Source organism: Oreochromis aureus, linkage group 9 (assembly GCF_013358895.1).
Source record: "Oreochromis aureus strain Israel breed Guangdong linkage group 9, ZZ_aureus, whole genome shotgun sequence".
NCBI classification, from domain to species: domain Eukaryota; kingdom Metazoa; phylum Chordata; class Actinopteri; order Cichliformes; family Cichlidae; genus Oreochromis; species Oreochromis aureus.
The window spans coordinates 26703444-26721702 of NC_052950.1; the positions used below are offsets into that span (position 1 = coordinate 26703444).

General features: G+C 37.1%; 1 protein-coding gene across 2 annotated transcripts in view; it reads right to left on the reverse strand.

Annotated features, from left to right (window-relative positions):
• The window catches only part of LOC116324451 (cadherin-18), a 93343-nt gene that overhangs the window by 49150 nt on the left and 25934 nt on the right, over nucleotides 1–18259 (reverse strand). For both annotated transcript variants that reach the window (XM_031745045.2, XM_039617011.1), the window contains exon 3: nucleotides 4090–4384. In XM_031745045.2, coding sequence (XP_031600905.1) covers nucleotides 4090–4384 — 295 coding nt within the window. The remainder of the gene's footprint in view (nucleotides 1–4089; nucleotides 4385–18259) is intronic.

Here is an 18259-nt window from a genome sequence, read left to right on the forward strand (position 1 = left end):
ATTTGATTTGGCAGTTTTATCTATGATGACCTTCCTGCCACAACCCAAGCTATAACTGTGCAATTGTTTGTTTGTTTTTTTAACAAACAGATTCATGTAAAAAAATAATTTCTATGCAAAATAATAATAATAGTAATTTGAATATGGGATAACAGTGCTAGATTCAGAATGATATTTAAAATGCTGGGCATCTCTTGACTTTATCCAATGAGCTGAGGTGCAACGAAAACTACATTTCATATTTACAACTGCCCTCTGCGCAAAACCATCTTTCTAGAAAAATAAATAAATTCTGAACTAATGTTGCAATAAATAAAGAAATGAAACTAAATTGAAAAAAATCTTGCCTGCAGTATCCATGAGTTATGTCATGTCATGTAAAAAGATCATTTGTGTTTCCGATTATGCTTAAATGGGAAAAATTGATTTTTTTATTTTTTGTTATTTAGAAATTAAACACTTGGAGTGTTACTCATTACAAGGTTCATTAACTCATTATAATTACTTGATGAGTAGACTGTAATTGGACTACAGGCTAAAACATTATGTATGTACACGTATGTGTATTTAGATACATGGATGGAGAGGTAGATATAGAGGCATGCAGATAGATAAAGTATAAATATCTTAAGGCCTGTTAATCTTCTGGACACTTGCTTTCTTGTGCTCCTTAGAGAATTAAACTATATTAAACAAGGAAACTGAAAAAGGGAAACTCACTCTACTGTGTCCCACCAAATATGATTTATTTTTTCCTTGGAATCCTGCTGGAGCCGAGTAAAATGCCAGCCATAATGAAGCGTGTACCTCACAGTATGCTTGTGTACTCTCAGCCTCGCAGCGAAAATTGTGCCGGGAATTATTTGGACTTCATCACCTCTGGGATTGCTCTGGAAGCTCAACTGGTTCTAAATCATCTGTCAATTAAAACTTATTAGAACATGATTTAACTGACGGACCTTAGCTTGTTCCGTGTTACAGGCATAAGCAACGTCTCTATAAATCGTAGCAGAAACGACAAAACAGCTTTACTCTGCTTTCTATTTGGTGTTTGCGTGTATGTGTGTGGGTATTGTTTTGCTATAATATCCCAGGAGAGACTTTAAACTGACTGCAAACGGAGCTGTGCTGACTGGTCCAGACTGCGTTTTTTGAGGGTAAAGACTTCATTTCAGGATCATGTTTAGAATTAATGTTCAGGTTAGACTCTAATTTATGATGGTTAAGGTAGGGTTAAGGGGCTAAAGGCTGCGTTATATGAGTGAGTGTCCCCACAGGGATAGCATATATAATGTTTTTGTGTGTACGGCTGCTGGAAGAGGCGGTAACAGGTTCGTGTTAATGCATATTCTGGGTGATAATGCACTCATTATGCTGCCCTAATACACTGTACAGTGTGCTTGGCTTTGCTCACAATGCACTTCAACTCAAGTGTTCAAGTACTCAGTGTATATATGTACCGTATATTTACAGTTATTAACTTGATGAGTTCTACATTAAAAGGTCTGATTGTACTCAGTAGAAAATGAACACTTAAATCTCACTTCTAAAAGAACAGAGAAGTTAAACGGAAATCTGTTTTTTTTTCAGGACTTTTAAGGTCACTGTACCTTCATTTCATGTTGCAGTCTTCCTAGGGATTAACACTTTTACACCACAAATAGCTGGTGGCTGCTTGAACATCATGTCTTACACAACCACTTAAACTAAAGTGGAGGCTGGAAACTTTTACCAGCTGAACTATGGAGAACATTGCTTAACCTAAACCCTGTTTACAATTTTTACATCTTATTTCATTACGTTATTTAAAGATTTTAGCAATGTTTTTGTCATACGGGACAACATAAATTAACTTTAAAGGGATAAAGGCTTGTCTGACTGTGAAACTGGATAATGAGGTTAACAGTAGATTTTCTCACAACCTGAGTCAAGTCTCTTGTGTTTGCTTCTTTCCCAGTTTGGGATAAATTAACTTGAAATGTGAAAGCAAAAACAACATGTGCTACAAGTACATTAGAACAAAATGTATCTGTGCTTTCTGATAGATAACAGCATCTACTGGAAATAACAAGAGATAAAAAAAATAAGTCAAGTGTGTGCAACCATTAAATTTTATTATGCTTATTAAGAGTTTAAGACTTACCTGATTGTGAGATTCTGCTTAACATTCTTATCAATAACATTTATATTCCCAATAACACTCATTTAATCTAAACTATTCATTTAAACAGGGGGCTATCCAAGCCTTTGGGTTTTGAAACCACTAACTTTTACCTTTAAAGAAAAGAGCAACTATAACTCCATCTCAAGTGGGAGAGATAAAGCAGGAAATTGATACTCCTTTCATCTTGTACTCAAAATATAACTGTTCAATTAAATAAAAGGAATGAAACAGTCGGACAACCTGGCGCATGCCCAACTGATCAATTTAGACAGGAAAAAGAACATCACAACCAATTAGTTGCTATACTCCAAGACAGCCCTTTCCCACACTTGGGAGCTCCAGTATTGACAAATGCAGGGGGATTAGTGCTTTAGAGTGTGATGACAGTTGATTGTTACAGCCGATTTGATGCTGCAGATGCCAAACCAAAGAGGAATCACTTTAATGGACATGAGCAAAAGAGGGGGTGGGAAAAAAAGGCTAATTATTTTCCTCTTCACAGTCCTTGATTTCCTCCCTTGGGTCATCAATGGTGATTGATTCTTATTGTGTAACCGATGATGAAGTTTGCAGCGAACATGGAAACTTTAGAATAAGAAGCCTTGTTAGAACTAAACTAAGGATGCCAATACAGAAATTAGTGCCGTTTTCATTTGTGCTGACGAATACAGCAACTGCTGCATCTTTTAATCACGACTGTTTCATGTGGAGTTTAAACCGTGTGTAAGAGGAAGACTCTCCCTTTCATGTACCTAAAACTGGACCCAAAAACCTAATGATAGTCTCTAAACAAGGTATCACAGCATACAGTGCTAAAGCACACTCTCAAAAGAGATTAAGGCGTGCTCCTGACACTTCTGAGAAAGAAATATACTGACTAGAAATATATGTTCATGAGCCCTGCCATGAATAATCATGAACACAACCAGGAAGATATTGACTGTTTATAAAGAGGGAGCGTACAGGTCTGTTGGGGTTTGCATATTTAATTTCTTTTATCACATTTCCATCTCGCTCCTGCATGGAGCTGATGAAGTTATTAATTTTCTGGTTAAAGAATTTCTGCTTCTTTCCAGTAACTCAGGAGATTCCTTTAGACAGATGGATAGAAATGGAATGTTTTCAACAAACTGTCAGCGCCAAGAATTTACTATCACATTGTATACCGAGTTAAATTGCTCTGACAGCAGTTTGGCCACCGTTTGGACAACCTACATATTTTGAAAGAGCGCTGTGAAATATTAGAGTAACGTTTTTGAGCTATTGTGTCGTGAGGCAGAATCCACTGGACTGAGAAAATGGTGGCTATTGTTCACACAACCTAAAAACAGAACAAGAGAGTAAAGAAATACAACATAAATGTTTGCCACAAGATGCTATGCGTATGAGACGCTGTCTCGGTGGAGGTGGATAAAGGCTTTACTTTTCTCCATGATATGGAAGACTTCACTGTCTCGATGGCGGGGATTGCTGCAGAGCCACTATTGAGTGCTTTATAAAGACCTGCCCACCAGGGACGGAAACCATCGCAGCAACCAGAAAACAAAGATGAGAAAGAGGACTTTGCTGGCTTACAGAACATCAAACATTCTGGAGAACATTATCGCAGAGGACGAACCAGAATGCTGCACAGGGTAATGACATATTTGATAGTGGTTCTTCACACTTATATCTTTAAATCCATCTTGTTGGAGCTTTGGGTTGTACTTTAGTGTGTAAAGTCAAAGCTCTAACTGTAATTTATTGTTTTGTTTTACGTTTTTTTTTTTTTTAAGATGATGGATTAAAAAGGATTATAAACATGAAGAAGATTTGAAAAGCAACAAAAGTTTTTCATCTCTCAAACCATTCAAATGGAGGCTTACTGCTATTGGCAATAGAGAACAATCACTTGTAGGTCCAGTATATTTTGAAGAGCTACTCACCCACTTCAGACATCTCAGGCACCAAAGCTACAAAGGGTCCATCTGGAAATTTGGGTGCATTGTCATTGATGTCTTGTACTTTGATGATGAATTCTGACTTTGGTTCCAGGGCCTCCTCTGTGTTACGGTCCAATGCTTGCGCATGGAGGACATAATGTGTTTTCCGTTCCCGATCCAAGCTCTTAGTGGCATGAATATCCCCTGTCACTTCATCGATGATAAATATAGTCCCAGCTCCTTCGCCGCTCAGAATGTACCTGACAGATCCATCACCTTTGTCTGAGTTTGAGTGAAGCTGGAATGAAAAACAGACAAAGTGTGTGTGAATGTCAAATTTCTTCTTAACAACTGCAAAATACCTGCAAGATAAAATTACTAAGGCGCACTTTGATAACTATGGCGCTGACTTGTTAATGAAATGGTTGTTGATTAAAGTCTGTTTTAAGCTTTTCTCATTTTAATTACAACTTCATCATGAAACTAATTGGAATATCTGCAGATTTTGGTCTTGGAAATCATCTGCAGATAAACTGATAAAATATTGTTAAAAAATATTAAAATTAGTAATAAAATTGTAACATCTAACTTGAAAATCCTATCTCTGGCTCGTGCTAAAGCAATGCATCCTTGGAGATTGAAGTTTTTTGGGGACAATCCTTCCAAAGCTGCTCTTCTTTCTCACCAGGGGAGAGAAGAAGAGAAGACCAAGCCACTTTTTAAGCCATAATTGTTACCAAAGGGGTTAAGATTTTTATCCCCGCAGCTCAGCAGGCCGTTAGATATGAATAATATTTTACTATTTTGCAGAATGTCAAAAGAAGGATACAATAGTATTAAGATTAAGATTTGAACAATTTATTTTTTTCATCTTTAAGCAATAAAAAAGCATCTTGTTTGAGGCAAGATTTAGTCTATGGAGACACATAGATGTAGGCACATATGCACTGAACAAATAATTTATATTAGTTGTAAAGACTAAATAGTAAGCAGCACAACACAAAAGTTGAAACAACATACAAACTGATATTTTCAGTGGATCAGTGGAAGAGATTTATCATATTAACTATTTTTAGCTGAGAAGTAATAAATCACAGTCACAGTTCTGTTGAATGACAATTAGCAGCATCTGTCATAGCACTAAATTTTCACAGTCACCAACAGTTCCTAACAGAGGACCACAGAGGGTAAATCATCGACACGCTAAAGAAAAAACATTAAAAAAATCAGTATTTATTAAAAAAAATGCAAACACAGACAAGGAACAAGCTGGGACTCGTTTGACTCATTTGATTTGCAGGGGTGCAGCAGCAGTGTTTCCAGGGAGACACAAGTCTAAGCCTTAGATGCCTAAACTAGTTTGTCAACAAATAACCTTCCCCACTGACATATCGACTTTGGGCTCAGCGATATGAAACTTAAAAACACTGAATGCAATAAAGAATTTCCTCAGTGCTTTGTCAGCTTAAGAATATCAACCTTTTTGTCCTTGACATGGATCAGACTCTCCCAAATTCAGTTTGACAAGGACCAAATGATGATAATGTACAGTATATACAGTATATATAATCCAAACCCAAGCCAAATAAGGTAGAAAAACCTCTGCATAGCACACACTCTCAAACCATAGCAATTAGACCCATTTCCTAGATGAGATAAAGAAGCAGTAAGGCTCTCATAGAAACACTGGAGCAGCATTACTGTGAAGCAGTTGCTTTTGCATTAGCAAAAGACATTAATGAGAACTTTACACCAATGGAACATAACTGGTACAAGTATTTAGCTTTCTGGCTGTATCATTTTACAAAGTAAGATTCACAAAGGCCTATACTGAAAATCATTTGACAAAAAATTGTTTATTTCTATAAATAATTAAAGTGATTATTTTTAGTGTATATGAAAGTCTTGGTAATGTGCTATCAAGGATTTTTAATAAGTGGCCAGCTAGCAGCTTTGATTTTATTGTGGGGGGGAAGAAAAAGAACTGGTGCAGCGTCTGAATTAGGACACAGCTAAAATGTTTTGAAGTGCAGAACTGAAGACAAGACAGCCCATTTTCAAAGTAACCTAAATATAGTAGCAATTCATCTTACCATTCAATTCATTGAGCGCATTTAGGAGTGCACTCGTTATTGACTAAGACTCATCATATTGTGTCTTTTTTGTGTTTGCTTTTTGTTTTTTGCACCACAAGAAAAGCTGTATAACCTCCCTGTAACATGCAATAGGACATGTGATGTTAAAGCGCTGCTCTATTTTCACTTTCAAGTGAGTAAAAGAAAAGCTGAATTAGAATAACAAAGAAGGACACATGGTCTAAAATGTACAACCGCTATAGAATACACAGAGTTATTTAACATGTCCTCAGCAGAGGTTCTCTGGCCACATCTAATCAAAACCTGGACTAGCAAATAAATGACTAATTAGAAAACTGCTGCTGATTGCAGCCTGACTCTTAATGAGAGCTGACTGTCCTTTCTGTGGTAAATATCAAGCCTGTAATTAGATAAGCAGTCAAAGATCCTGTTGAATTAGGTAGTTAATCAGCTTCTTGATTATACTAATATGAACCTACAAAGCAAGAAATCAGGATGTTTCCACATAGTAATGGCAGTATAGGACAAGTTAGTTTTTAGACTTGATTTGACCCACTTTTAATTCAGTTCCAGCAATTTAGAAATATTAGCTTCAAGTGTTGGCTGTAGAAGGATAATCGATTCACCCAATATATTAAATAATTCAAACATAGAGAATTTCAGATATTACTTAACAGTTCAATTCTATATCTTCTACATGCACGTATTCGCTTCTGTCAAGCAGCACTCTGCTCCAGCTCATAAACAATTTTGCCTCCAGTCAGACTGCTAATTTAGCCATTGACTTGTTTTGAAGGAGTCAATATATTATGCTTGGCAAAAGCACAAACCAATGATGCACATGGTGATGATTACCTTCCAAAATCTATGGATGATGAATGATTGTTAACAGGTTGCGGGTCATTACATAAACACCATAGGCTCAAAGTACAGCAGCTGAGAATAAAACAATAAGACAATGAATGTTTAAATCAAAGGAGTTTAATGAGCAATAAGAATGCCTGCTCAGTATGTTAAGTGGTCTTGACTCATCTTCATGATAGAAATGTAGCACATGCAATGCCTTTGATAAATATTCTGTCCATTTTGATCATCAACATGTTCAAGCTCGCCAACCATCTCTGCTAACAAATATGGTCTCTTCAGCATTTTTAGAGTTTCTCTATTCCATTTACCTTGCTGCCTTAAAAGACACGGTTCTGCTATAAAAAGTAAATTACAACCATACGTGTTCAGCAAAATACAACTGAGGTAAATAGGTAAATTCTCCCTTCATTATATTTAATATTTCAGAGTTTATAACATTTACTCATCTGCCATTTTTTTGCATCTGTTCAACTGTGTGTTAATGCAAGTTGATTTCCAGCTTATCCCATGGCAGCAATTCAATGCATTTAAGAATGTAGACATAGTCAACATGACGTGCTAAAGTTCAACCTGAGCATCGGAATAAGGAAGAAAGTGGATTTACATAACTTTGAATGTGGCATGGTTGTTTGTGCCAGTGTTTATGGAGAATGGTCTGAAAAGGAGAACATATCCAGTGTATGGCAGTTTTTTGTTGATGCCAGAGGTCACAGGAGAACAGCCAAACTGCTTTCAGCAGATAGAAAGGCAACAGTGAATAATACACAACTTGTTAAACTAAAATATGCAGAAACGCTTCTCTGAAGCACGGGAGCTACAGTTGTAGAAAACCACACCATGCGCCACTCCTGTCAAATTAGAACTGGAAACAATTTGCAAAGATTGAAAAAAAATGTCGCCTGGTCTGACAAGTCTTGATTTCTGCTGCAACTTTTGGATGATAGGGTCAGAACTTGGCATAAACGACATGAAAGCATGGATCCATCCTTCTGTGCATCAACAGTTCAGGCTAACAGTGGTGGTATAATGTTGCAGGGGATAATTTCTTGGCTCACTCTGAGCTCCTTATTCCCTACTAAACAATATTTTAAACACTACAGCCTACCTGAGTATTGTTGCTGACCGTGTCAGCATTCTGACAGCTGCTTCTAACAAGATAAAAGACCATGTCCCAAAGCTCAAATCTTCTCTAACTTGTTTCTTGAACATGACAATGAGTTCACAAATACCCTCCACAGTCATCAGCTCTCACTCTAGTAGAGCACCTTTGGGATGTGGTGGAAGAGTAGACTTGCATTATGGATGTTCAGCCAACAAATCACAGCAACTGCGTGACATTATCGTGTCACAATAGACCTGAATCTCTAAAAAATGTTTCCAACACCTTTGAATCGGTACCAAAAAGAATGAAAACAGTTCAGAAGACGAGCTGGAATTAGCAAGGTGTACAGGGAGTGCAGAATTATTAGGCAAATGAGTATTTTGTCCACATCATCCTCTTCATGCATGTTGTCTTACTCCAAGCTGTATAGGCTCGAAAGCCTACTACCAATTAAGCATATTAGGTGATGTGCATCTCTGTAATGAGAAGGGTGTGGTCTAATGACATCAACACCCTATATCAGGTGTGCATAATTATTAGGCAACTTCCTTTCCTTTGGCAAAATGGGTCAAAAGAAGGACTTGACAGGCTCAGAAAAGTCAAAAATAGTGAGATATCTTGCAGAGGGATGCAGCAATCTTAAAATTGCAAAGCTTCTGAAGTGTGATCATCGAACAATCAAGCATTTCATTCAAAATAGTCAACAGGGTCGCAAGAAGCGTGTGGAAAAACCAAGGCGCAAAATAACTGCCCATGAACTGAGAAAAGTCAAGCGTGCAGCTGCCAAGATGCCACTTGCCACCAGTTTGGCCATATTTCAGAGCTGCAACATCACTGGAGTGCCCAAAAGCACAAGGTGTGCAATACTCAGAGACATGGCCAAGGTAAGAAAGGCTGAAAGACGACCACCACTGAACAAGACACACAAGCTGAAACGTCAAGACTGGGCCAAGAAATATCTCAAGACTGATTTTTCTAAGGTTTTATGGACTGATGAAATGAGAGTGAGTCTTGATGGGCCAGATGGATGGGCCCGTGGCTGGATTGGTAAAGGGCAGAGAGCTCCAGTCCGACTCAGACGCCAGCAAGGTGGAGGTGGAGTACTGGTTTGGGCTGGTATCATCAAAGATGAGCTTGTGGGGCCTTTTCGGGTTGAGGATGGAGTCAAGCTCAACTCCCAGTCCTACTGCCAGTTTCTGGAAGACACCTTCTTCAAGCAGTGGTACAGGAAGAAGTCTGCATCCTTCAAGAAAAACATGATTTTCATGCAGGACAATGCTCCATCACACGCGTCCAAGTACTCCACAGCGTGGCTGGCAAGAAAGGGTATAAAAGAAGAAAAACTAATGACATGGCCTCCTTGTTCACCTGATCTGAACCCATTGAGAACCTGTGGTCCATCATCAAATGTGAGATTTACAAGGAGGAAAACAGTACACCTCTCTGAACAGTGTCTGGGAGGCTGTGGTTGCTGCTGCACGCAATGTTGATGGTGAACAGATCAAAACACTGACAGAATCCATGGATGGCAGGCTTTTGAGTGTCCTTGCAAAGAAAGGTGGCTATATTGGTCACTGATTTGTTTTTGTTTGGTTTTGAATGTCAGAAATGTATATTTGTGAATGTGGAGATGTTATATTGGTTTCACTGGTAAAAATAAATAATTGAAATGGGTATATATTTGTTTTTGTTAAGTTGCCTAATAATTATGCACAGTAATAGTCACCTGCACACACAGATATCCCCTAAAATAGCTAAAACTAAAACAAACTAAAAACTACTTCAAAAACATTCAGCTTTGATATTAATGTGTTTTTTGGGTTCATTGAGAACATGGTTGTTCAATAATAAAATTATTCCTCAAAAATACAACTTGCCTAATAATTCTGCACTCCCTGTATGTATTAAAGTGACAGAAGGTGTGAGTGGACTTGATCCTTATGTGAAAAGATCAGCTTTTCAAATGTATTCATGTTCAAAAATACGTGAGGAATGAAAGTCCCCTCCCTTCATTTTTGTAGTGTCAGTTGATTTGGGTGAATTCTGGGTGAATCTAAACATTGGTGTAGGTAACCATCCATTAAACCATAAACAGAAATAAATAGTCTCTAAACATAGAGGTGAACTTTTTTCCCTAAATATTTTTTTCCCTTCCAGGCCACAAGTGATCCACATCACCCAACTGTCGAGTAATTTTACAAAATTCGCTTATTTTGGTGTTTAAATCAACATTATTTTAAAAAGTTTGATAACCTATTTAATCGTAAATACCGTGAAACTTAATAGACTCTACCCTGACTGTACCCTGACTTTACCACTGTCCCTATATGGTCCCCATCACTGCTATTAAGGGGGACATTTATACTTCACATATTTCCTCTCCTAACTGTACCAAAACAAGCTTGTGGCAATTTTCTGTCACACTATTTTGAAAACTAGGCTTTATTTCTCTGCAGTGGGTGCTTCCACTACAGTCCGCCTTCAGTGTTGGAATATTTTATTTATACTTCATTAATTTTGATCACACAGAAAATTTCATGACATCCTGCCTTAATGCAATTAGTGTCAATTTTGTTAAACCACAGAGCGGGCTTGATGTGAGCTTAGCATACATCAAGACCACGTGTGGCAATCCAGAAGATGGGGGATTGAAAATGATGGCAATGTCCAAGTCTTGCAGTAAATAATAAATGAAAATGCATGACAATCTTTCACAAATGCTGCCAGGAAAGGTCCAAGAATTTATGAGGAAGGTGAAATATAACCTCCAAACCTTGTTGTTTTGTCATCTCTGCACAAAATCTTTGAGGAATTCTTTTCATCCACAGGCCATCAAAACAGGGGATTGTGTTTATCTCTCTGCCTCTACTGTTGACTATATTAAAGACTAGTCGAATAGATGATTGGCATGTGGCTGGCAGCTGGAAATGCATTTCTGAGGAGTTTAAAGAGATCAACAGAGTCTGGAGCTCTAAAGCTGCATAGCGAAAACACTCCAATGTCAAAGAAAACCAACCTTGTGCTTTCATCATATGCCCACAGGAGCAACCCGGTATCTATACTGTATCTTCACTTTCTTTTGTCAACACGCTGTACATTTTCACAGTTTGGACTACGTAGACTCATTCTTGAGAGTGGCTTGCAACTGTTTGTGTTCACAAGCTAATTGGTACTCAGAGCCAACCAGTTTACTTTTGGTACTGTCAAGCCAATTACAGGAAGAGAAGAGATTTGAGGAAGAGAGGAATCCTCCAACCTGAAAGAAATCTGCCGCTAGAACATAAGTTCTGCAACATTAAACATGGATTTTACTCTTTGTAGTCATGCTGGAAAACATAATAAAGTTAATGGGTCAGACGTAATCAAACTAAAGCTGTAACTTATGATTACAGTAACAGAATCGCCCATTTAGTCTGTCAGAGTTGATGACAAATAGAAATTCTCAAATTACAAATTATGAGTTAGTAAAGCATAATGTGAAAAATTGCACCCGCAAATTACAATAACCGAGCAGCACACGAACAATTTCTTCTACACCTGCATATCCTTCGCACATTTTTAACATTTAACCAGGAAACATATCTGAAATGTGTTTTCCACGAGTGTCTTGGGATGAGACAGGCAGCATAATCTTGGCATATTTTTTGATGGTGGGAGAAACCACGGCGCCCTGTGTAACTCATGCAATCCTGGGTAGCATATAAATGCTCCACACTGACGAGCCCTGTCAGATTACCAGCTGACAACCAACCTTCAAAAGGGTTCTCATTAACAACTGATCAAAATAATCAAATAGTATAGTATTTCTGTAGTATTTATACAGTGCAATAATTATCTTTTCATTTCTTTTGCTTATTTTTTATTTGTTTTTGTTGTACTATAAGATTGCTGTCTTGATTTATAGCTGGTTTAATTATATTTATTGTAGTTAATCTTGTACTATGTGCAATTCTTGTGGTTTATTTATTAAATCTGTAAGAGTAGAATTAATTAATAAGAGGGTCACACAGTTATATAGCCTTGTAAATGTGGTTTCATACTTTACCCTCCCTGTAAAAGGGCCCTGTCTAACAAACTCTGCGGTAATATGTGGACAGCACCTGTCTTTCTATGTAGATGTCCCTGAACACACCATGGCAAAGCTCAGCTGAAGTAATCAGCTGATTTGGCATATCTGGTCTGGGGAGCCAGGATAAAAGCCACTCCAGCTCATTTAGCCTTCTCTCTCCCTCTGTGGCTTTCCATCTGCGACTGTTCATTCTTTGGTGATTTAATTTAGTTCATGCTCCAAAATGCCCCACAACTCACCATGCTCACATACATACACTAATACATACATACTAATACTTCTGATTAGGACGTGCCACATTTAAACTGATTTTTTATCTGTGTTCAAAGAAATTGTGTACCCAAAAATGTTATTACAACAAAACTAATTTGTAACATTTATTATTATTATTATTATTATTATTATTATTATTGTTATTGTTATTGTTATTGTTATTATTGTTATCATCATCTGCTATAATAATTAAGTTACTGGACCCCCTCTTGATATCTAATTTAAAATGGGTGAAAAAAAAAAAACAGTTAAGTCTAAAATGTTTCATAACTTCACGTAAATTAACCAGGAGAGCTTTAAAAATTCATTAAGTAACACTGGCACCAGGGCCTCAGTATTTACAGTCAATAAATAAAACCACTGCTATGTTTAAACTGTGCAAAGAACCATTTCATAAACAAATGTGTGATCCCTCAATAATTTATTACCTGAATTTACTTATAGTCTGAAAACCAACAACAACAAAAAAGCTCATAAAATAAACACAATTAAATGCAAGAATTTTAAAAGATGCAAAGAATACAAAATCCTAGCTGAAAGGCTTAAATGTACATTTTTCTTTTAAAATATTTTGATAGGGAACTCTCCGCACTTCATGAGAGAGTCTCATCTTTCATAATAGTAGCTGTCCCACAACTGCAACATTTCTACAAAACAGTGATTATGCCTTAGTTTAATATTTGTTATATAACAGCAGTCACTTTGTGATTTGGCACTATATAAATGAAAATTGAAAATTGAAATTCACATCCACTTTGGTGTCAAACTTTTTTGGACTTGAGCCACAGTCCATGTCTCAGGGGATATGGCATCCAATACCTTGGTTATTGCAGCCAAAGCCTTGCTTTCTTTCCCTAAAAAAATGAAGAAAAAACAAAACAAAACACATTGGCACTCCAAAGGAAATTTGTGACTTTTGAAGGTCCTGACACTATAGATTAATTTTCTTCAAACAGCAGTTCTCCTCTTTTTGGTATAGCTGTCAGGGTTGTCTCTTATGAGAAGATTATAACTTTCTCTATGAAAAACCTTCAGGTAAACAAGCTTCCCTGTATAAATATATGTGGTGTGCAGTATGTAGTATGTTTTGTATTCTCTAACGTTTCAATGGTGGTAAGAACAAAAATGGCTGGTGTGCATTCTCCATCTGAAGGTAATTTTCCGTGTGTACTTGTCTTGTCCTCGGGGTAAGAACAGTTTTGTGCACGTTATAGTGACTGACCCAATCAGTGTCAATGCAGTGTCAAGTCCCAGTCTGTGTCTGCGCTGCTGATTAAAACTCAGTATAAGTATCAATCTGCAGTTGGTGTGAAAAATGTAAATGAAATCGACATTGTCTGCCCAGTTATCAAGCCTAACCTGGCAAGCATGCTCTGTCAAAACTTTCGGGTGAAGGTTGTGCTTTAGAAATGTAATTTCAAAGGTACAAGTAAGTAGACATGAAAGACTTGGGAGACTAGCTGACTCACAGGGTACAGTGAGCCAAAGACATTTTTACACCAAACGGATGTGAATACAAATTTGACAGATTCAGATTTCACAGCTGAAAGATATTAAATCCTTTGTTTCATCATGAGAAAGAAAAGCATCAAAACCACATATCCCTAAGCTTGAACCATCAAATATTAAATTAGGAATTTTCTGCCAACTGATCATCCAATGTATTAACAGATCATTTTACTACTAAAAGGGACATTATCGAGGTGCTTTTTAGTCCCCTATATAGCTATTTTGCAACCAACAACATACAGAAAACAAACGGTTCTAAATGAAATGGCAAAAAAATTATAGGTAAAGATTAAAAGTCTCAATTTATGAAATATTGGAACATGAACTATTAAAGCATTAAGCTGTGGCTTAGACATAACCACCATGCCAACAATTCTCTTCCTTCCATTCTTCTCTGCTGAAGAAAGAGAGCTGAATGACTGCCTGGTTCTGCAGCAATCAGGCAAAAGGCTTAGAAGCGGGGTGCAATTCAAACTGGCATAACTCTTCTCCCATTACAGGTAGAGACAGGAAAATTACTTAAAGCCTGCCTGTGAACTTAAATGGAGTGTGCAAATATCAACTTCCTTTAAAAAAAAAAAGCAGCACATGACATGTAACAGAATCTTAACAATTACATCAGACTAGCTGCGATACGCTCTACTGAGTGCCATCCTGATACATTATTAGTGGCTACGCAGTTTGACCTTCATCCGTTTCCCCCCTTATACTTCTTTTCTCTCCTTCACTAGATCTATCCCTTTCATTGTACAAAGCCTGATAATGTATGTGTCTCGTTGGATTGCATTATTGGTGAATGCCCTTTCTAATGATTTCGTAGTATTCAGTGTACAGATCCACATAATGTATGTGCCTAGCTTGTCTTGTTTTCTCTATGCTTGTTTAAAGGAAGCCACTATGCAGCTGATATGTCCAATCAATATGAACTGAGTGAAGGAGAATGTTTCCCATGCAGACGGAAAACGAAGTGTGTAAAATACTCGATCAGATTTCATACTACATGTCAAATACAACCTTTTTCCAGAAATGAATCTTATCCTATTTCTAACTGGTTTTCCAGAAAGCTAACGTTCAGTCGCATGTTAATTTTATGACCAGCTAAATCAGCCTGGGGACTAGTGGGACACAAAGCAGCGAGTCCATAATTCTAGGTCAACATCTTTGTTTACCAGTGTATGTGCACTGTCATAGTTTCACAACTCCGTTAATCAGAAAAGCACTAGACAAAGAATAGACACATTTAGTTCATGCTGTTTCTGAAACATTGCTTTGATGTTGAAAGAAGGTCTTTCTAAAGCATGCACAGGAGTTGAAGGTGAGAGTCACACCCAAGAACATTTATTTCATCAACAATGTGCATGGCAAGTGGGGTGAGGGTGGGGGCTTGGAAAGGAAAGAGAAATGAGGAGGCTATGCACCCTTGCTGATAATCAATGTCTTGGCTTCATATTTGCAATTAGTGAAGGGGATGGGTTTGTTTTTGATTAAATCGCGGCTCTTATGCTCCACTCAAGAGGACTTAATCACTTTTTATGTGGGTGTGCTTGATTGTCTGATTTTGACCATGCTCCCTCCCAATCAACTCTTCTGAGCACCCCCTTCTATTCAATTGATTTGTAACAGTCACAGTAAACCCTGATGATGAAGCACCCGCCTAATGACCATACATCAAGAGGTGGTGATGAGGGGCGTGCTGAAGACATGCCGTTGATGCACATCGCGGATCCGCCCTAATAGTTGTCTCTATTTTGACATCTGGGGGGAAACGGAATGAGTCGTTGTCTTCGCAGAAGGATGGTTGACTTCTTGATATACAGTAATAAGATTATCAGTGTCCCGGAAGCAACTCTGACACTAATTTAACAGCTCTGCCTCTAACCGCTGCTAAATTTGATATTTGAATGAGAGAAATGAAACTGTGAGCACATCAGCTGTTGAAAACTTGAAGCCTCTGCCTCATAGTCAGTCATAGTGAGTGAAGGCAAATGGTTGAGGCTCCAAGTATCTAAATTGTGCTAATATTGTTGAGTGCTTCAGGAAAAAGAGGAGGGAGTGCACCTTGAAAATAAGGCTTGTCTGCATAGTTATATCATTTTCTGAAGTGTAATTTACTTAACCCAGCTTACGCTTTTTAATTGTTCTCTTTTGTCAAAGAGTAATTGGGTTGCGTTTAGAATATATAAAAACATATTGATCAGCTTTTCCAAATGAAGACTGATGATCATAATAAATCATTTGATTGCTTTAAACTTAATTTTGTGTTCATACAACATGGTCATCATGCAAAAGTTGGTTGTATACTCATACCCAAAGTTTTTTAATAAGGTTTTCATTTTATTTTGTTTTGACTTTTTCTTTTCAACGTAGTTTAGTTTGTGTTAGTTTCAAGACTAGTTTCAGTGTTAGTTTGAATCTTAATGTATGGAGGATATATGCCAACATTTAGGGACATGTGCACAGGTATTACAATCACACATTTTGAAAGCAGCTGAGTGTTACTCTTGTAGACATCCAAAGTCTCAGCGAACATATCCACCAGCTAAATTACAATAACTTTTTTTTTTACAAATATTACAGTAACAATAATATTTCCTGTTATATTTTTGTTATAATTGTTATTTTTAGGTGTTTCAGTTTGTTTTAACCTTTAAATATCTTTTTTTTCACATGTCGTTTTAGTCAACTATAATAACCTTGCTAATAGCTAACCTAACTGATGCTGAAATTATTTGTTAATCATTATTATTTTATTATTAATAATAAAAAAGTACACCAATTACTCTGTTTGGGTTTCATTCTTAATCAAATTTTTGTGTCTGAACTCAAACTTGTAATTTTTCTTCTTTATAATTATGGGCTCTCCCATTGCTAGTTTTTTTTTTTTTTTTTTTCTGTGTGTTTTTTCCTAGTCTGTTATCATTTATTACTTTTAAAATCTAATAAGTCTTATTTATTTATCAATGTCAGTTTAAGTTCCCTCACTGTTTCCTTGTCTGTTGCTATTGCTCCCATTTTCCTACATTTTTTTTTTTTTACATTTTCCATCTACTTCTAATTACTTCCCGTGTTACTTTAAAGGTTAGCTCTCGTTCGTATCCTGAGATTCCTCCCCTGATTTTTTTTTCACCTGCGTTAATTGCTTTCACCTGTGTCTCATTCCCCTCCTGTTTGTCATCCCCCAATCTGCCCTGAGAGTATAAATAGTCTTGTCTTCCTCTTTGTCAGCTCATTTGTCTGTGCTCCCTGTTGTGCTAAATCTGTTTTGTGCAGCCCTCTTTGTTCCTTTTTTTTTTTTAAATTCCAAGGCTTTTGTGTTTCTGGATTCCTATTTTATCTAATCATTTGGACTTTGATAATTTTGGATGTTTTACTAACTGTGCTTTTGCTTTCCTGTTTTCCTAGACTTTTAGTTTTTTAGACTCTAAATTGGCCAATAAAGAGCTTGCTTTTGTTTATCGTCTGCCTTTATGTCCTGCATTTGGATCCTCTCTCCTCTGCAACCCTCATTCTATGACACTTTCTGCCAGTCAGTGTTTGCAAACTCTGATAAATTTAAAAAACAAACCTCATAAAGTGAAATCATTGTCAGACTATAGCGAGTTGTTTAGAATGCATTTTGACAAATGTCTTTACCATTTTGCTCTCCGCATGTTTACCTGCAGAGAAGCAAAACCTGAGGCCTACGCTGGAAAGCAATTTCAGCATACCCACAGAATCTGTATGATTTCTGTATTCACTTACCCTGATGCCTGCAGTCAGAACAAGCAGTCACATGAATCTAAGTCAGCCCAGGCTTTAACCTGCATGTTCACACAAAAGTGAACGATTACTATTGTCCTGTAAACAGAGCAGCTGATTTTAATTTTAAGGATAATTTAAATACAATACAAACAAAAAGCAACACAAAAGTGTGTGTGTGTGTGTGTGTGTGTGTGTGTGTGTGTGTGTGTGTGTGTGTGTGTGTGTGTGTGTGTGTTGATATAATAATAAACCTGAACCTATTTGAAGCCAGGAGCAAAACTGGTAAAAATGCTGACACTGTAAGCAACAGACTTATCATAATCGACTATTTTATTAAATTTTATTAAATAAGTTACCTGCTCGGGGTGAAATATTGCCTTATAGTACAGGCTTCTGCTCAAACATGATTGGTAAATAAAACCAGCACCTTGTTCAACAAAGAGTCTAACTTAAGATGCTGCGTTAACCAGATTTGGTTCAAACAGCTGTGAATGTGTTCGACCGGAGTTAAGTGCA